The 20,905-nt window shown below is 44.6% G+C and overlaps 1 protein-coding gene across 2 annotated transcripts in view; it reads left to right on the plus strand.

The window, feature by feature from the left end:
• STS (steroid sulfatase) overlaps positions 1-20,905 on the plus strand; it is a 331,273-nt gene that overhangs the window by 14,734 nt on the left and 295,634 nt on the right. Inside the window, exon 1 of one of the 2 annotated variants that reach the window (XM_044287271.1) lies at positions 3,419-3,445. The exons of the other annotated variant lie outside the window; for it this stretch is intronic. Within the exon in view, the coding sequence (XP_044143206.1) occupies positions 3,427-3,445 (19 nt within the window). The 5' untranslated portion in view covers positions 3,419-3,426. Of the gene's footprint in view, positions 1-3,418; positions 3,446-20,905 lie in introns of those variants that run through there. 2 annotated transcript variants of the gene reach the window in all.

The following is a 20,905-nucleotide window of genomic DNA, read 5'->3' on the forward strand; positions in this document are numbered from 1 at the left end:
ATGGCGAGATTTTGACACAAAAACAAGTCAGTTTTCACAGCGATTGCGTTGCATGTTTGCGTTTTTTTCCGAGCGGGTGCAAAACATTGTAATGCGTTTTGCACGTGCGTGAGAAAAATCGGCATGTTTGGTACCCAGACCCGAACTTCTTCACAAAAGTTCGGGTTTGGGTTAGGTGTTGTGTAGATTTTACTATTTTCCCTTATAACATGGTTATAAGGGAAACGAATAGCATTCTTAATACAGAATGCATAGTAAAAAAAATAAAATGAACTCACCTTAATCCACTTTATTGCGCAGGCCTGCTTCTCTTCTGTTTTCTTCTTTGAGGAATAGGACCTTTGATGACGTCACTGCGCTCATCACATGGTTCATCACATGATCTTTTACCATGGTGATGGACCATGTGATGAGCGAAGTGACGTCATCAAAGGTCCTTTTCCTGTGCACAGCAAAGAAGAAGACAGAAGAGAAGCCGGGCTGAGCGATCAAGTGGATTAAGGTGAGTTAATTTATTATTATTATTATTTTTTAACCCCTCCAGCCCTATTGTACTATGCATTCTGTATTAAGAATGCTATTATTTTACCTTATAACCATGTTATAAGGGAAAATAATAATGATCGGGTCCCCATCCCAATCGTCTCCTAGCAACCATGCGTGAAAATCGCACCGCATCAGCAATTGCTTACGGATGCTTGCGATTTTCACGCAGCCCCATTCACTTCTATGGGGCCTGCGTTGCGTGAAAAACGCAGAATATAGAACATGTTGCGATTTTCACGCAACACACAAGTGTGTGCACAGTCCCATAGAAATGAATGGGTCCGGATTCAGTGTTCGTGCAATGCGTTCACATCATACATTGCACCCGTGTGGAAAGCTCGCTGGTGTGAAAGGGGTCTTATTGGCAAATTGAGATGAAATTTGAGAATGTTAATTTTTTTTACAAATTTTCCATTTAATCCTTTTTCAGTTATAAAGCAAGGGGTTAACAGCCAAACAAAACTCTATATTTATTGCCCTGATTCTGTAGTTTGCAGAAACACCCCATATGTGGCCGTAAACTACTATACGGGCACACGGTGGGGCGTAGAGGGAAAGGTGCGCCGTGCGGTTTTTAGAAGGCAGATTTTGCTGGACTGGTTTATTTACACCATGTCCCATTTGAAGCCCCCCTGATGCACCCCTAGAGTAGAAAATCCATAAAAGTGACCCCATCTAAGAAACTACGCCCCTCAAGGTATTCAAAACTGGTTTTACAAACTGTTTTAACCCTTTATGTGTTCCACAAGAATTTATGAAAATAGAGATAACATTTTAAAATTTCACTTTTTTGGCAGATTTTCCATTTTAATATTTTTTTTCCAGTTACAGAGCAAGGGTTAACAGCCAAATAAAGCTCAATATTTAATGTCTCCTATTCTGTAGTTTACAGAAACACCCCATATGTGGTTGTAAACTGCTGTACGGGCACACGGCAGGGCGCAGAAGGAAAGGAATGCCATACGGTTTTTGGAAGGCAGATTTTGCTGGACTGTTTTTTTGACACCATGTCCCATTTGAAGCCCCCTAGAGTAGAAACTCCAAAAAAGTGACCCCATGTTAGAAACTACGGGACAGGGTGGCAGTTTTTGGGGTACTATTTTAGGGTACATATTTTTGGTTGCTCTATATTACACTTTTTGTGAGGCAAGGTAACAAGAAATAGCTGTTTTGGCACCGTTTTTATTTTTTGTTATCTACAACATTCATCTGACAGGTTAGATCATGTGGTATTTTTATAGAGCAGCTTGTCACGGACGCGACAATGCTAAACTTTTTTTGGTTGTTTGTTACAGTTTTACATAACAAAACATTTTAAAAATAAAATAAAAAAGATTCCATAGTGTCTCCACATTCTGAAAGCCATAGTTTTATTTATTTTTCGGGTGACTGTCTTGTGTAGGGTAAAGGAAAGGAGAGAAAAAGAGACAGGAGGCCGCGCCTCGTGTGTGTGGCTGTATTTACGGTCTTAGTTCACTCTATACAAGAAGCGCTTACCGTATGTTGTTGTGTATAGCCACAACAACTGTAGAAGGCTTGTGCTGGTATTCTCCCGTCCAGCATGCGGGGTCCTGTGCTGCTGCCAAGGGTTCCTTATTCTCTGCACCAGGGGTGGCAGAAGAGGTAAGTAGGAGGATAAAAAGTAATCGTATTGAACCCTTTTTTGCGGCGCTGGAAACAGGAGGCGGATTTTCATAAAATACTTTTTTCGAGAATGAAAGTAAAATAGCTTGTTTATTTTTTGTCAACGCGTTTCAAGGGCATCCAGCCCTCTTCGTCAGGACAATAAAAGCATATGTTGTACACATTAAAACATCGTCTTTTAAAAGGGGTATTTTGGCGCGCAGGCCAGTGGTTGGGCAAGAAGGCAGATGTGTATGACGTCATTTGTGGCGTCACTTTGAGGAACGCCCCTCATTTTCTGGCTGTTGATAGAGATACTGTGGTTGCTAATTTTAATAGCGGCTGGTTGCTAGATATGTGATATTCATATCTTTTTTGGTATTGGTATATGTTGCCATTTTTCATATTGCGCTGGTGTGTGGCATATTCCGGTAATATGATCAGGTTTTTCGTGCGCATTATGGGCTGCTGTCGGCACTGTAAAGTAGGGAGGATAAGTGGCTCGGCAGAAATCCGGACTGCCTGTAGTTGTCAGGCACGGTAGTTGGGATCATTGTAAAATGAGTGGGGGAAGAGGAGAGGTGGGAGAGGAGGAGAGGTGGTCCGTCCCGCCTGACCTCTCAGTGTGCTGTGAGGAAATGCCGGACTATGTTGGCGCTATGGTTTTTAAGTTTTGTAGGGAGCGGACCGCGGTCTGCTGTTGGTGTTTGGATGATCCTTCTGTGAGGGAATGTTGGACTATGTTGGCGCTATGGGTATTTTATTTTATGTGTAGGAGGCAGACTGTGGTCTGTTGCTGGGATTATATGTTTATTCTGTAAGGAGATGCCGGACTATGTTGGCGCTATGGTTCTTTCTTGTGTTGGTGTATAAGGGGCGGACGGTGTTCTACTGCACGGTTTGGGTGTTCTTGTGGGTAAAGAGATATTTTGTTAGGAGGCAGCCACAGGGAGCACATTACAGTTAGCCGTATTTTTGCGTATGTGGATGCGGCGGGATCCCTGTATTTGTTCTCCTTTGGTGCAAAGGTATGTCCTTTATGAGTTATTTTCTGGCATTTTTGGCCAGGTGAAGAGGCAAGGGGTGTAGTAGTTCTTCTTGGTTTGGGATTATGTTTATGTTTTTATTTGTGATGTGAATGTATATATATGTGTATATATAGGCCGAAGATTATGTCTTATTGTATTTGTGTCTAATGTAGGTACTGCCGGTAAATCTATTATGTTTGTGTGTGTTGATGTTAATGCCCGGTTGGAGATGGTCACATCATCCGCAGGTGATATCACTGTATTTGTCATTTGTTTTTTAGCAAGCGATGCTGTAGCAAGAAAGGAAGGATGTTGTGTCTTTGTATATATATTTTTTCATGTGGCAACATTTTGTAAAAATGTTGTTACCATATTATATGCTTAGAGCAGGGATCAGATGTCTTATTGGTTGTGTTTTGGTTATTGGATGGAGAAGGTAGTGGGGAGGGGAGAAAGGTAGGGTGTTCTGTGTATTAGAGAATATTTTTTGGTGGATGAGTTGGAAGATGTGTGTTTACAGTATGGTTTCTGAAACTGCGTTGAGTCCATATGGTGCAAGGGTGTCCAGCTGGTATATCCAGTATACTTCTCTCTTTTGCAGGGCATTAAATCTGTTGAAGGGGTTTTCAGGTATGAAATCAATTGGAGTGATGGTTAGGGGGTGTTTGTCTTTGTCAATTGTGGATGTGCAGTGTCTGGATAGGCTGTGTTTGAGGTATTGTCTGCGTATATTGTATCTGTGTTGGTTTAGACGGTTGTGTAGGGCCTGGGTTGTGCGTCCTACATACTGGAGGCCACATTTACACTCGATTAGGTATATTACGTAGCAGGATTGACATGTCATATGGTGTTTAATCGTGAATGTGGATCCATTTTTGTTTGAGGAGAAATGTGTACGGTTGTGTGTGATGACCTTACAGCATAGGCAGGTTTTTGTTCCACATTTGAAACTGCCTTTTTGGTCTGGCTTATCTCTTTCTGCAGTTTTTTCATGTTGTCTAGGTTTACTGGGGGCTAGCATATTTTTTATAGTGGGGGCTCTTCTGTGAATAATTCTTGGTTGTGTTGAAAGGTATTTATTGAGGTAAGGGTCTTGTTGTAAAATGTGCCAGTGTTTGGCTAGTATTGAGCGGATGGTTTTATTGGATGTGTTGTATTGGGTGATTAAGCTTAAGTGCATCTCTGATTTTTGTTCGTTCTTAGTCCTTTTTTTTTAGGCAGGTTTTTTGTGGTATTTGTGCGGTTTTTTCGTATGCGTCTTTTATTAGTTTTTTAGGGTACCCTTTTTCATTGAATCTTTTTTGTATTATTTTTGCTTGTAGAATGAAATCTTCCCCTTGTGTGCAGTTCCGTCTGATTCGTTTATATTGGCTGTAAGGGATGTTTTTGAGCCATTTTTTATGATGGAAGCTTGTGAAATGTATGTAACTGTTCGTGTCAACTGTTTTGAAGTATGTTTTGGTTGTCAGATGGTTATTAGCACTGGTGATTGGGATGTCGAGGAAATCTATTGTTGTCTTGTTAAAATTTGGGGTGAAGGAGATGCCCCAGTCTGTGGTGTTTAGCTGGGTGCAGAAATCTTGGGCTTGTTTATAACTACCGTCCCAGATGATGAACAGGTCATCTATATATCTCCTATAGTAGATGATGTGTTTGTTTGGTTTGGAGATGTTTAGGATGTGTTCCTTCTCGAATTCGCCCATAAAGAGATTTGCGAACGACGGTGCCACCTTCGTCCCCATCGCGGTCCCCCTGCATTGGTGGTATGTGGTGTGATTATAAATGAAAAAATTATTTTCTAGGATGAATTTTAGACTTTCTAAAAGGAAGGTTATCTGTTGTGGTTTTAATGTTTTGTCATTTGATAATACTTGATTTATACACTTTATCCCTAGCTCATGTTGTATGTTTGAATATAAAGCAGTGACGTCCATAGTGAACAGGGCGTATGTGTCTTTGTATGGGAGGTTACTTAGTTCGCGGATGAGTTGACAGGAGTCGTGTAAATAGCTGGGGAGTGTGCAGACATATGGTTGTAGGAAAAGGTCTAGATAATGGGACAGGTTGTCTTGTGTAGGGGCTCATTTTTTGGGGGATGAGATGACAGTTTGATTTGGGTGCATATGACTTTTTGATCACTTGCTATTACACTTTTTGTGATGTAAGGTGACCAAAAATTGCTTTTTTATTCACCCAAAGGGTTAGGTTATGTGATTTTTTTTATAGAGCAGGTTATTACGGACACGGCAATACCTAATATGTATACTTTTTTTATTTATGTAAGTTTTACAGTTTTTAAACAAAAAAAAAATCACGTTTTAGTGTCTCTTGTCTGAGAGCCATAGTTTTTTCAGTTTTTGGCCAATTATCTTGGGTAGGGTATGATTTTTGCGGGATGAGATGATGGTTTGATTGGCACTATTTTGGGGTGCATATGACTTTCATCGCTTGCTATTACACTTTTTGTGATGTAAGGTGACAAAAAAATGGCTTTTTTTTTACACCTTTTTTTTCTGGTATTCACCTGAGGGGTGAGGTTAAGTGATATTTTTATAGAGCAGGTTATTACGGACGCGGCGATACCTAATATGTATACTTTTTCTATTTATGCAAGTTCTACACAATAATATCAATTTTTGAAACAAAAAAATCATGTTTTAGTGTCTACATATTCTGAGAGCCATAGTTTTTTCAGTTTTTGAGCGATTGTCCTATGTAGGGTCATTTTTTGCGGGATGAGGTCACGGTTATATTTGTACTACTTTTGGGGGCATATGCCTTTTTGATCGCTTGGTGTTGCACTTTTAGTGATGTAAGTTGACAAAAATTGCATTTTCTTTTTTACATGCATTCTAATTTTTTATGGTGTTTATCAGACGGATGGATCATGTTACATATTTATAGAGCCGTTCGTTATGGACACGGCAATACCTAATATGTGTGGTTTTTCTTTCTTTTTTTTAATTAGAAAATCAGGGGAATTGGGTGTTTTTTAACTTGAAACTTTCATTTTTTATGCAAAACACTTTTTTTTCCTTTATTTCTGTCCCACTTTTGGGGGTCTGATCCCCTCTGCAATGCATTACAATACATCTGTATTGTAATGCATTGCCTGTTAGTGTATGACACTGAGTCATACACTAACAGGTTGCCTAGGAGACCCAGCCTGAGGGTGCCTCTGCCCGGCATCTGGCTGCCTTGTCACGCATTGGGTCCCGTCACAGCGTGGGGACTCGATGCGCTCCTTCTCCTGCCGCAAACCACTTCTGTCGCTGTCAGAGCGGACCGTGGCATAGAAGGGGTTAATCCGCCAGCATCGCTGTAAACATCGATGCCGGCGGATACAGCAGGGGCCTGGCTACCATGGACTGCCGGACCCCTGCAGTGATCAGGCAGGCACTGCTCCGGTGCCCGCCCGATCATCCCGCCATGCATGTACAGCGGAATGCATTCTTGCAATACATCCCCCGCCGTACATGTACGGCGATCTGCTCTAAGGGGTTAGCTTGGAATACTCTTTCAGTCTGGTATATGAGAAATTATACATCAGTGTCACGCTGTACAAAGTCCATTGTTTTTGAAGGAGCAAAGCAGCATGAGCCGGATCAAGGGTTTTCGTCAAGGGAGTGCACTGCGGGAATTTTCTTTTAGACAAGCTTTCCAATGCAGACCGTCGATGTGCAAAGGTCAAGCTTCCGGTAGGATACCTCAAGCTGTGAAAATGACTGCTGCTTCATGCCGATGACCTACTTCATCAGTTGGTGTGTGCATATCCTTGCGATAAATTATGTTCCTATTCACTGACTGTAAACAGAAATATTGACAGACAATCATATCAAACTCTGCTGCCATCTCTGTAGGCGAGTGGCTGAAGAGCATGCAAAGTTTCCTGGCCATTTTTAGGATGTTTTGCAGATGGGTGGAAGAATTCAGGAACCACTTGACAACTAGATTGAACACGTGTGCCATGCAGGGCGCATGGCTCAGCCCTCCTTGACACAGAGCAGACACCATGTTCTTCCAGTTGTCGGTCACCACGGTTCCAATTTTAAGTTGTAGCGGAAAAAGCCAGGATTACATTTCCTGATGAAGGAAACAGAGCAGTTCCTCCCCTGTGTGACTCTGTTCACCCAGGAAAACCAGGTGCAGAACAGTGTGAGAGTGATGAGAGGGGTCGCACATGGCTTGCATACACTACATGGCTCCTGCATAATTCTTGGATCTCTACATGAAAATGTATTTGATATAAATCACGAGAGGGGCATATTTGGAGACATTGACTTCATAAGAGGTATAAAGCAGCTGAGTTTGCTTTTGGAATTTAAAATTTCACCACTGCATAATTCAGCCCATACAGCAAAAGGAGGTGTACAGTCACCCATCAATTTTCAAAAAGTTTCACATAACACTTTTCACTACTACGTAGTTCGGCCCATACTGCAAAAGGAGGTGCACAATCGCTCATAAATGAAAAAAATATATATACATTTTCCGCAAAAAAGGCAGTGTCACATAAAGAATTTCACCACTAAGTAGTCGTTCCATAGCGCAAAAGGGAGGTGTACATTCAGGCCTCTTGCACACAAACGTTCCCCCCCCCCCCCATTTATGGTTTTTGCGTTCCGTATATTGAACCATTCATTTCGATGGATCTGCAAAAAAACGGAAGGTACTCCGTATGCCTTCCGTCTTCCGTTTCCATATTTCCGTTTTTCCACTCCGTTCAAAGATAGAACATGTCCTATTATTGTCCGCATAACGGACAAGGATAGTACTGTTCTATCAGGGGCCAGTTGTTCCATTCCACAAAAAAAGGAATGCACATGGACGTCATCCGTATTTTTTGCGGATCTGTTTTTGTGGACCGCAAAATACTGAAAAAGCCATACAGTCGTGTGCAAGAGGCCTCAACCATACATTTTTCCGAAAAAATGCCAGTGTCACATAAAGAATTTCACAGAAAAAAAGGGCTTTACCACATATAACTGCACCGCTGAACGGCAAGTAGGCCCTTAATTGAGAGCGGTCCCACATGGCTTCCATACACTTCATGTCTCCAACATAATTATTGGATCTCTACATGAGAATAATGTATTTGCTGTAAATCGAGAGAGGGACATTGCTGTAGATATTGACTCCACAAGAGATACAGAGCAGCAGAGTTCAGCCACCTCTATTTGCTTCCCGCTGTGTACTGCTCCTGAATTAAAATTGGGGCAACCAGTTTCAGCTTCCTCTGATGTGTATGCCTATGGAGTCCTTTTGTTATGGCTTTTCACAGGGGGCAAGACTGTTACACACAATTCTGATAGAACTCCTGATCTTAAGAAACTGGACTTGGACTCCAAAGCAGAGGCTCTCCTGTCATTTCTTGTGTGCTGTGGAGATCGAATGCAGACGAAACAGATAAAGACATATGAATGTTTTCAACTCAGTAAAGCTGATTGATTTAATTGTGAATAGATGGTAAAGCCAAAGTCTGCTGGTTTGTCGTCATCAGCATCTTCATTATGTTTACTGCAGGACCCACAATGACGTAATTCAAAAGCCTGTTTCACATAACACTTTTCACTACTACGTAATTCAGTCCATACAGCAAAAGGAGGTCTACAATCACCCATCAATTTTCCCGAAGAAAACATTGCTAGCACCCCGGTCATACAAATACTCGTTGACAGCTTTTTCTTTGTGAAGCAGGCGGTCGAACATTAGGAGTGTTGAATTCCAACGTGTCGGGCTGTCGCAAATCAAGCGCCTCACTGGCATGTTGTTTCGGCGCTGAATGTCTGCAAAGTGCACCATGGCCGTGTAGGAACGCCTGAAATAGCCACACACCTTCCTGGCCTGCTTGAGGACGTCCTGTAAGCCTGGGTACTTAGACACAAATCGTTGTACGATGAGATTCAACACACGTGCCATGCACGGCACATGTGACAACTTGCCCAAATTAAATGCCGCCAACAAATTGCTTCCATTGTCACACACCACTTTGCCGATCTCCAGTTGGTGTGGGATCAGCCACTGATCCACCTGTGCGTTCAGGGCGGACAGGAGTGCTGGTCCGGTGTGGCTCTCTGCTTTCAGGCAAGTCAACCCCAAGACAGCGTGACACTGTCGTATCCGGGATGTGGAATAGCCCCTGGGGAGCTGGGGGGGTTCAGTTGATGTGCAGCCAGACGCCGCAGCAGAAGAGGACTCAGCCAAGGAGGTTATGGAAGAGGATGTAGTAGGAGGAGTAGAGGAGGTGTCAGTAGGCCTGCCTGCAAGTTGTGGCGGTGTCACCAACTCCGCTGCAGAGCCACGCATTCCATGCTTGGCAGCCATCAGCAGGTTGACCCAATGAGCAGTGTAGGTGATATACCTACCCTGATCATGCTTTGCAGACCAGGTATCAGTGGTTAGATGGACCCTTGCCCCAACACTGTATGCCAGAGATGCCATGACTTCCTTTTCAATCACCGAGTAGAGGTTTGGGATTGCCTTATTAGAAAAAAAAAATTGTCCGGGTACCTTCCACTGTGGTGTCCCAATAGCGACACATTTTTTGAAGGCCTCAGACTCAACCAGCTGGTATGGTAAAAGCTGGCGGGCTAAGAGTTCCATCAAGCCAGCTGTCAGACACCGGGCAAGGGGGTGACTCTGTGACATTGGCTTCTTACGCTCAAACATTTCCTTAACAGACACCTGACTGTGGGCAGATGAGATGGAACTGCTCAAGATGAGAGGCGGAGTGGCGGGTGGTTGAGAGGGGGCAAGGAGGACAGCAGTGGTTGACGTGGCTGAAGATGCTGGACCAGGAGGAGGATGGTGGCTTTGAGCTTGTGTGCTGCTTCTACTCGTCATCATGTGTTGATCCCATAGGCGTTTGTGATGTGCAATCATGTGCCGTCGCAAAGCAGTTGTACCTAGGTGGGTGTTGGATTTCCCACGACTCAGTTTCTTTTGGCACAGGTTGCAAATGGCATCGCTGTTGTCAGAGGCAGAAACAAAAAAAATACCACACTGCTGAGCTTTGCAATGATGGCATTCTGGTGGTGGCAACAGTATGCGTTGATTGGCGTGCTGTCTGGCTGACCCCGGGTGCCGATGTGTGTAATGCTGCCTGACTGAGACATATCCCTGTTATCTACATCCCCTGGCAATAATGGTTGCGCATCACTAATTTCATCCAACTGATGTGTAAATAACTCCTCTGAGGGATCAAGTGAAGCGGCTGTGGTGGCTGTGGTGGTAGTGGTGGTGGTGGCGGCGGGCGGGAGAGTGGTGACCAAAGCTGAGCTGGAGGAGGATGGTGCGTCAAGGTTCTTAGCGGAAGCTGTTGAAGATTGGGTGTCCTGTGTAAGCCAGTCAACTATTTTCTCAGAATTTTTTGGGTTCAGGGTACGTGGCCTCTGAACACTGGGCATTATTCCAGGGCCAGTGGAAATCACAGCACCACGAACACGACGGCCCCTGCGGCATGGCCTGCCTCTGCCTGTCATTTTTTATTAGATAAGTGTTACTATGCGTGCAAGGTACTGTGCCACTCTATATAAGTGGTGGGCAGTGGGCACAGTACAGTCTGTGTGGGCCGGGCTGACACACACGGGCTTGCTAATGTGATTAGATCACAGTTAAATTTTAAATGTAACTTTTTTTTTCTGAAAGGTATTTGGGCGAATGACACCCTGTAACGGTATGAGTGCAGGCCTAGCCAGCCACTAGCCAGTGGCCACAATACAGTATGTGTGGGCGCCTGACACACACGGGCTTGCAAATGTGATTAGATCACAGAAAATCATTAAATAGATTTTTTTTTTATCTGCAAGGTATTTTCTGTCACACCCTGTATGAATGGTGTGCACTGTGCACACAGTGACTGAGCCTGCAGCCTCTCACACACGGGCAGCCAGGCAACTTCAATATATATATATATATATATATATATAGAAAAAATATATAAAGCGGACTGATGTACCAGCCCTGAAAAGGGCTTTTTGGGGTGTTGTCTGGATGCTGTCCTTACAGCAGATGAGTCTGTGGACACAGAACAATGCCCTAGCTAACGCTTTCCCTATTGAATCAGCAGCAGCTACACTCACCCTTCTTTCTCTGTTAATGCAGATTCCGAATGAATCTAAAATGGATGCTGTTTTGGAGGTGGGAGGGTCTGGGAGCGAGGGTCTGCTGCTGATTGGCTGGAATGTGTCTGCTGACTGTGAGGTAGAGGTTCAAAGTTTACTCAATGATGATGTATAGGGGGCGAACCGAACATCGCATATGTTCGCCCGCAGCGGCGAACGCGAACAAGCTATGTTCGCCGGGAACTATTCGCCGGCGAATAGTTCGGGACATCACTACTAATCACATTTGCAAGCCCGTGTGTGTCAAGCCCCCACACATACTGTATTGTGTCCACTGGCTAGTGGATAGGCCTGCACTCATACTGTTACAGGGTGTCATTCACCCAAATACTTTTCAGAAAAAAAAAATATTCTATTTAAAATTTAACTGTGATCTAATCAGGCCCACACAGACTGTACTGTGCCCACTGCCCACCACTTATATAGAGTGGCACAGTACCTTGCACGCATAGTAACACTTATCTAATAAAAAATGACAGGCAGAGGCAGACCACACCACAGGGGCTGTCGTGTTCGTGGTGCTGTGATTTCCTCTGGCCCTGGAATAATGCCCAGTGTTCAGAGGCCACGTACCCTGAACCCAAAAAATTCTGAGAAAATAGTTGACTGGCTTACACAGGACACCCAATCTTCAACAGCTTCTGCTAAGAACCTTGACGCACCATCCTCCTCCAGCTCAGCTTTGGTCACCACTCTCCCGCCCGCCGCCACCACCACCACAGCCGCTTCACTTGATCCCTCAGAGGAGTTATCTACACATCAGTTGGATAAAATTAGTGATACGCAACCATTATTGCCAGGGGATGTAGATAACAGGGATATGTCTCAGTCAGGCAGCATTACACACATGAACGTACAGTGTGATGATGATGATGATGTTGTACCCACTGCTGCTTCCTTTGCTGAGGTGTCAGATACAAGTGAAGCGGTTGATGATGATGATGTGTCCGTGGATGCCACATGGGTGCCTGCTCGAAGAGAAGAGGAAGAGGGGGAAAGTTCAGAAGGGGAGACAGAGAGAAGGAGGAGACGAGTTGGAAGCAGGGGGAGGTCGTTGCAAGGAGCTAGTGGCACAGTCAGACAGCATGTATCGGCACCCGGGGTCAGCCAGACAGAACGCCAATCAATGCATGCTGTTGCCACCACCAGAATGCCGTCATTGCAAAGCTCAGCAGTGTGGCATTTGTTTTGTGTGTCTGCCTCTGACAACAGCTATGCCATTTGCAACCTGTGCCAAAAGAAACTGAGTCGTGGGAAATCCAACACCCACCTAGGTACAACTGCTTTGCGAAGGCACATGATCGCACATCACAAACGCCTATGGGATCAACACATGATGACGAGTAGAAGCAGCACACAAGCTCAAAGCCACCATCCTCCTCCTGGTCCAGCATCTTCAGCCACGTCAACCACTGCTGTCCTCCTTGCCCCCTCTCAACCACCCGCCACTCCGCCTCTCATCTTGAGCAGTTCCATCTCATCTGCCCACAGTCAGGTGTCTGTTAAGGAAATGTTTGAGCGTAAGAAGCCAATGTCACAGAGTCACCCCCTTGCCCGGCGTCTGACAGCTGGCTTGACGGAACTCTTAGCCCGCCAGCTTTTACCATACCAGCTGGTGGAGTCTGAGGCCTTCAAAAAATGTGTCGCTATTGGGACACCACAGTGGAAGGTACCAGGACGATTTTTTTTTTTTCTAATAAGGCAATCCCAAACCTCTACTCAGTGATTGAAATGGAAGTCATGGCATCTCTGGCATACAGTGTTGGGGCATGGGTCCATCTGACCACTGATACCTGGTCTGCAAAGAATGGACAGGGCAGGTATATCACCTACACTGCGCATTGGGTCAACCTGCTGATGGCTGCCAAGCATGGAATGCGTGGCTCTGCAGCGGAGTTGGTGACACCGCCACAACTTGCAGGCAGGCCTACTCCCACCTCCTCTACTCCTCCTACTACAGCCTCTTCCATAACCTCCTCGGCTGAGTCCTCTTCTGCTGCGGCGTCTGGCTGCACATCAACTGAACCCCCCCAGCTCCCCAGGGGCTATTCCACATCCCGGATACGACAGTGTCACGCTGTCTTGGGGTTGACTTGCCTGAAAGCAGAGAGCCACACCGGACCAGCACTCCTGTCCGCCCTGAATGCACAGGTGGATCAGTGGCTGATCCCATACCAACTGGAGATTGGCAAAGTGGTGTGTGACAATGGAAGCAATTTGTTGGCGGCATTTAATTTGGGCAAGTTGTCACATGTGCCGTGCATGGCACGTGTGTTGAATCTCATCGTACAACGCTTTGTGTCTAAGTACCCAGGCTTACAGGACATCCGCAAGCAGGCCAGGAAGGTGTGTGGCTATTTCAGGCATTCCTACACGGCCATGGTGCACTTTGCAGACATTCAGCGCCGAAGCAACATGCCAGTGAGGCGCTTGATTTGCGACAGCCCGACACGTTGGAATTCAACACTCCTAATGTTCGACCGCCTGCTCCAACAAGAATAAGCCGTCAACGAGTATTTGCATGACCGGGGTGCTAGGACAGCCTCTGCGGAGCTGGGAATTTTTTTGCTACGTTACTGGACGCTCATGCGCAATGCCTGTAGGCTCATGTGTCCTTTTGAGGAGGTGGCAAACCTAGTCAGTTGCACCGAAGGCACCATCAGCGACCTCATCCCATTTGTTTTCTTCCTGGAGCGTGCCCTGCGAAGAGTGCTGGATCAGGCTGTAGATGAGCATGAAGAGGCAGAGTTGTGGTCACCATCACCACCAGAAACAGCCTTGTCATCATCGCTTGCCGGACCTGCGGCAACGCTGCAAGAGGAGTATGAGGAACAGGAGTCAGAGGAGGAATGTGGCTTTGAGGAGAAGGAAGACCAACCACAGCAGGCATCCCAGGGTGCTCGTTGTTGTCACCTATCTGGGACCCGTGGTCTTGTACATGGCTGGGGGGAAGAACAGACCGTCAATGACATCAGTGAGGAGGAGGAACGGGAAATGAGTAGCTCGGCATCCAACCTTGTGCAAATGGGGTCTTTCATGCTGTCATGTCTGTTGAGGGACCCTCGTATAAAAAGGATGAAGGAGAACGACCTGTACTGGGTGGCCACGCTACTAGACCCCCGGTATAAGCAGAAAGTGGCGGAAATGTTACCAAATTACCAGAAGTCAGAAAGGATGCAGCAGTTCAAAGCCAAACTAAAAAAATATGCTTTACACAGCTTATAAGGGGGATGTCACAGCACAACGGGAATCTAACTGGGGAAGAGGTCAAAGTAATCCTCCTCCTACCACAACCACAGCGGCAAGGACAGATCGCTTTACAGATGTGTTGTTGATGGAGGACATGCAGAGCTTTTTCAGTCCTACACATCGCCACAGCCCTTCGGGATCCAGCCTTAGAAAACGACTCGACCGACAGGTGGCAGACTACCTCGCCTTAACTGCAGATATCGACACTCTGAGGAGCGATGAACCCTCAAAATGGTCCCCACGCTGCTGTATTTAATGTCTGCATACCGGATGACTTTTGCGAATTCTCCGCCACCAACTAGGGTTTAAGCCGCAATGTTTTAGTCACCTTTCTGCCTTGAAAACATCAATTTTTCAGGCCGCTGCTACAACAGCGGCTGCAACAATAACATTATTTTTCAGGCATATGTACATGCCTAATTTTTCTGGCCTCTGGTGCTGCCCTGTGGCTGCAAAAACAAAACAACAAAAAAAGGCACATACAAGTGTCAAATTACCCCTTTCGTGATCGTTACCTTGTCGTGGTGAAGGGGCTTGCGTATCACAATTAAGCGATCATCACCTCTATGAGTGTCTTGGCAATGTTGCCACACCTCAGATGATAAGGCAGTTGCTTCATTATGATCAGACCAAAAGCGATCGGGACAGCTGGATGTTTTTTCATAGAAAATACTAAAAAATAATTATTTCTTTTTTTAAATTGTATGGGTGGGTTTTTAATACATAAAATAAAAAAAATCATAATAAAGTCTCTTAATAGTTTATTAGAAATAATGCAGACAATTAAAAAAATCCCCAACAATTCCAATACAAATCAAGTACAAAGCTCAGAACTAAATGATTCCAGGATGTTGTAATTGTTCGTTAATTCGACAATGGTTAATCAATTCGACACACTTCCCCGGATAGGGGACGTAACAGGATTAAACTGATAGGCATAGGACTAGTTAAGACACCACTCATATAGGGTATCACAGCACATTGCTCCGTGCACGTGCAGCGCCTCAACTTGGGAGTAAGAGGACCGACCAAGCTGCTTTTTCCATCTCCCGATTCCTAAAAATCAATTCAGTTTGGTGTATCAGAGTTTGGTCTGTCACTGTGAAGGCAGTCGAAGATACCTGGCCTAAATTTTTTTTTCACAAAAGGCAATCCCACCCTAATATGCGACGTAACAGGGATTAAACTGATGAGAATAGTACTACAGAAAATAGCACTCATATCGGGTGTGACAGTAAATTGCACGGCGCAGACGCAGTGACCGTGGCGTGGATTCCAACAAAGGGGAGGGAGCCAGCAATTTTTTAACCATCTCCCCGTTCAAAAAATCTGTTTAATAAATGGACCCCAGATTGGGGACGTAACAGGGAATAAACTGATGAGAAGAGAGAACTATAGAAAATAACACTCATATCGGGTGGGCCTGTAAATTGCACGGCACAGACGCAGTGACCGTGGATTCAAACAAAGGGGAGGGAGCCAGCGTTTTTTTAACCATCTCCCCATTTGAAAAATCAATTCAATTCACCTTTCCGGGACCCTTGGTGTTGTACGTGGCTGGGGGGAGGAAGAAACCTACAATGACATCAACGGGACATGGCTAGCTTGGTATCCAACCTTGTGCAAATGGGAAGTTTGCGGTTGATCAATACAACATCATACCTGATTGTATACACACACTGGATGTTTTAACCTCTTAAGGACATAGGGCGTACAGGTACGCCCTTGTGCCCTGGTACTTAAGGACACAGGGCGTACATGTACGCCCTGTGTATTTCTGATCACTGCCGTGCGGCTGGCAGTGATCGGAACGCGGTGCCTGCTCAAATCATTGAGCAGGCACCTAGGCTAAATGCGCGGGGGGGTCCCGTGACCCCCACATGTCGGCGATCGCGGCAAACCGCAGGTCAATTCAGACCTGCGGTTTGCTGCGATTTCTGCAGTTTCTGATCCCCGCGGTCCCTGACCGCGGGGATCAGAAACTTTAGGATTCCAAAAATGTTGCTGCATCCCTCCCCCCTGCACCCCTGAGTTATTTGAGCACAGTGGGAGGTGCAGGGGGAGGGTTGCGGGCGGTGCGGGCGGTGCGGGAGGCGGGCGGTGCGGTAGGCGGGATCGCGATCCCCCGCCCGCCTCCCCTTGAATAATCGTTGGTTTCTAGTGGGTATACCAGGGTGCCAGCACATTGCTGGCACCCTGGTATAAACGGCTGACATCGGTGATGCGATGTCAGCCGTTTAACCCTTTCCATACCGCGGTCCGTACGGTCCTTGTGCCCTGGTACTTAAGGACACAGGGCGTACATGTACGCCCTGTGTATTTCTGATCACTGCCGTGCGGCTGGCAGTGATCGGAACGCGGTGCCTGCTCAAATCATTGAGCAGGCACCTAGGCTAAATGCGCGGGGGGGTCCCGTGACCCCCACATGTCGGCGATCGCGGCAAACCGCAGGTCAATTCAGACCTGCGGTTTGCTGCGATTTCTGCAGTTTCTGATCCCCGCGGTCCCTGACCGCGGGGATCAGAAACTTTAGGATTCCAAAAATGTTGCTGCATCCCTCCCCCCTGCACCCCTGAGTTATTTGAGCACAGTGGGAGGTGCAGGGGGAGGGTTGCGGGCGGTGCGGGCGGTGCGGGAGGCGGGCGGTGCGGTAGGCGGGATCGCGATCCCCCGCCCGCCTCCCCTTGAATAATCGTTGGTTTCTAGTGGGTATACCAGGGTGCCAGCACATTGCTGGCACCCTGGTATAAACGGCTGACATCGGTGATGCGATGTCAGCCGTTTAACCCTTTCCATACCGCGGTCCGTACGGACCGCTGTATGGAAAAGGTTAACAGCGCAGGGAGCTCCCTCCCTCTCCCATCGGGGGGCTGCTGTGCCTTTGCAGCCCCCCGAATGGAGAGGGAGAGAGCTCCCAGGCAGCCCCCCCAGAGCCCCGTCCTTACCCTTCCCCGTCTGCGCAGTTCTGACCATAACTGAGCAGACGGGGAAGGTTCCCATGGCAACAGGACGCCTTCTCAGGCATCCTGCTGTCCATGGTGCTGAACAGATCTGTGCTGAAAGGCATAGATCTGTTCAGACAAAGTGTAAAATACAGTAAAGTACTATATATTGTACTGTACTGTATTATACAGACATCAGACCCACTGGATCTTCAAGAACCAAGTGGGTCTGGGTCAAAAATAAAGTAAAAAGTAAATCAAAAAACACATTTATCACTGATTAAAAATAAAAAAAATTAAATTCCCTACACATGTTTGGTATCGCCGCGTCCGTAACGACCTGATCTATAAAACGGTCATGTTACTTTACCCAAACGGTGAACGCCATAAAAATAAAAAATTAAAAACTATGATGAAATTGAAATTTTGCCCACCTTACTTCCCAAAAAAGTTAATAAAAGTGATCAAAAAAGTTGTATGTACTCCAAAATTGTAACAATCAAACCGTCATCTCATCCCGCAAAAATCATACCCTACCCAAGATAATCGCCCCAAAACTGAAAAAACTATGGCTCTTAGACTATGGAAACACTAAAACATGATTTTTTTTGTTTCAAAAATGAAATCATTGTGTAAAACTTACATAAATAAAAAAAAGTATACATATTAGGTATCGCCACGTCCGTATCGACCGGCTCTATAAAAATATCACATGACCTAACCCCTCAGGTGACCACCGTAACAAAAAAAAAAAAAAAAACGGTGTAAAAAAAGCTATTTTTTGTCATCTTACTTCACAAAAAGTGTAACAGCAAGCGATCAAAAAGTCATATGCACCCCAAAATAGTGCCAATAAAACCGTAATCTCATCCCGCAAAAAATGAGACCCTACTTGAGATAATCGCCCAAAAACTGAAAAAACTATGGCTCTTAGACTATGGAGACACTAAAACTTTTTTTTGTTTTAAAAATTAATTCATTGTGTAAAACTTACATAAATAAAATAAATTGTATACATATTAGGTATCGCCGCGTCCGTGACAACCTGCTCTATAAAATTACCACATGATCTAACCTGTCAGATGAATGTTGTAAATAACAAAAAAAAAAAACGGTGCCAAAAAAGCTATTTCTTGTTACCTTGCCGCACAAAAAGTGTAATATAGAGCAACCAAAAATCATATGTACCCTAAACTAGTACCAACAAAACTGCCACCTTATCCCGTAGTTTCTAAAATGGGGTCACTTTTTTGGAGTTTCTACTCTAGGGGTGCATCAGGGGGGCTTCAAATGGGACATGGTGTCAATAAAACCAGTCCAGCAAAATCTGCCTTCCAAAAAACGTATGGCATTCCTTTCCTTCTGCGCCCTGCCGTGTGCCCGTACAGCAGTTTACGACCACATATGGGGTGTTTCTGTAAACTACAGAATCAGGGCCATAAATAATGAGTTTTGTTTTGCTGTTAACCCTTGCTTTGTAACTGGAAAAAAAATATTAAAATGGAAAATCTGCCAAAAAAGTGAAATTTTGAAATTGTATCTCTATTTTCCATTAAATCTTGTGCAACACCTAAAGGGTTAACAAACTTTGTAACTTCAGTTTTGAATACCTTGAGGGGTGTAGTTTCTTAGATGGGGTCACTTTTATGGAGTTTCTACTCTAGGGTTGCATCAGGGGGCTTCAAATGGGACATGGTGTAAAAAAAACAGTCCAGCAAAATCTGCCTTCCAAAAGACGTATGGCATTCCTTTCCTTCTGCGCCCTGCCGTGTGCCCGTACAGCAGTTTACGACCACATATTGGGGGTTTCTGTAAACTACAGAATCAGGGCCATAAATAATGAGTTTTGTTTTGCTGTTAACCCTTGCTTTGTAACTGGAAAAAAAATATTAAAATGGAAAATCTGCCAAAAAAGTGAAATTTTTAAATTGTATCTCTATTTTCCATTAAATCTTGTGCAACACCTAAAGGGTTAACAAACTTTGTAAAATCAGTTTTGAATACCTTGAGGGGTGTAGTTTCTTAGATGGGGTCACTTTTATGGAGTTTTTACTCTAGGGTTGCATCAGGGGGGCTTCAAATGGGACATGGTGTCAAAAAAACTGTCCAGCAAAACCTGCCTTCCAAAAACCATATGGCGCACCTTTCACTCTACGCCCCGCTGTGTGGCCGTACAGTAGTTTACGGCCACATATGGGGTGTTTCTGTAAACTGCAGAGTCAGGGCAATAAAGATACAGTCTTGTTTGGCTGTTAACCCTTGCTTTTTTAGTGGAAAAAAATTGGTTAAAATGGAAAATTAGGCAAAAAAATGAAATTCTCAAATTTCATCCCCATTTGCCAATAACTCTTGTGCAACACCTAAAGGGTTAATGAAGTTTGTAAAATCAGTTTTGAATACCTTGAGGGGTGTAGTTTCTTAGATGGGGTTACTTTTATGGAGTTTCTACTCTAGGGGTGCATCAGGGGGCTTCAAATGGGACATGGTGTCAAAAAAACAGTCCAGCAAAACCTGCCTTCCAAAAACCATATGGCGCACCTTTCACTCTACGCCCCGCTGTGTGGCCGTACAGTAGTTTACGGCCACATATAGGGTGTTTCTGTAAACGGCAGAGTCAGGGCAATAAAGATACAGTCTTGTTTGGCTGTTAACCCTTGCTCTGTTAGTGGAAAAAATGGGTTAAAATGGAAAATTAGCCAAAAAAATGAAATTCTCAAATTTCATCCCCATTTGCCAATAACTCTTGTGCAACACCTAAAGGGTTAACGAAGTTTGTAAAATCAGTTTTGAATACCTTGAGGGGTGTAGTTTATAGAATGGGGTCATTTTTGGGTGGTTTCTATTATGTAAGCCTCGCAAAGTGACTTCAGAGCTGTAGTGGTCCCTAAAAATTTGGTTTTTGTAAATTTCTGAAAAATTTCAAGATTTGCTTCTAAACTTCTAAGCCTTGTAACATCCCCAAAAAATAAAATATCATTCCCAAAATAATTCAAACATGAAGTAGACATATGGGGAATGTAAAGGCATCACAATTTTTAGGGGTATTACTATGTATTACAGAAGTAGAGAAACTGAAACTTTGAAATTTACAAATTTTTCCAAATTTTTGTTAAATTAGGTATTTTTTGGCGCAAAAAAAATATTTTTTTTTACTTCATTTTACCAGTGTCATGAAGTACAATATGTGACAAAAAAACAATCTCAGAACAGCCTGGATAAGTCAAAGCGTTTTAAAGTTATCAGCACTTAAAGTGACACTGGTCAGATTTGCAAAAAATGGCCTGGTCCTAAGGTGTAAAAAGGCTGTGTCCTTAAGGGGTTAAACCACGTTGTTAAAAAAAAAAAAATTGGATTGTTAGGTGATTTCTGCCCTTTATGGATTAAAATCCAACTC

Source organism: Bufo gargarizans, chromosome 3, assembly GCF_014858855.1.
Source record: "Bufo gargarizans isolate SCDJY-AF-19 chromosome 3, ASM1485885v1, whole genome shotgun sequence".
NCBI lineage: Eukaryota > Metazoa > Chordata > Amphibia > Anura > Bufonidae > Bufo > Bufo gargarizans.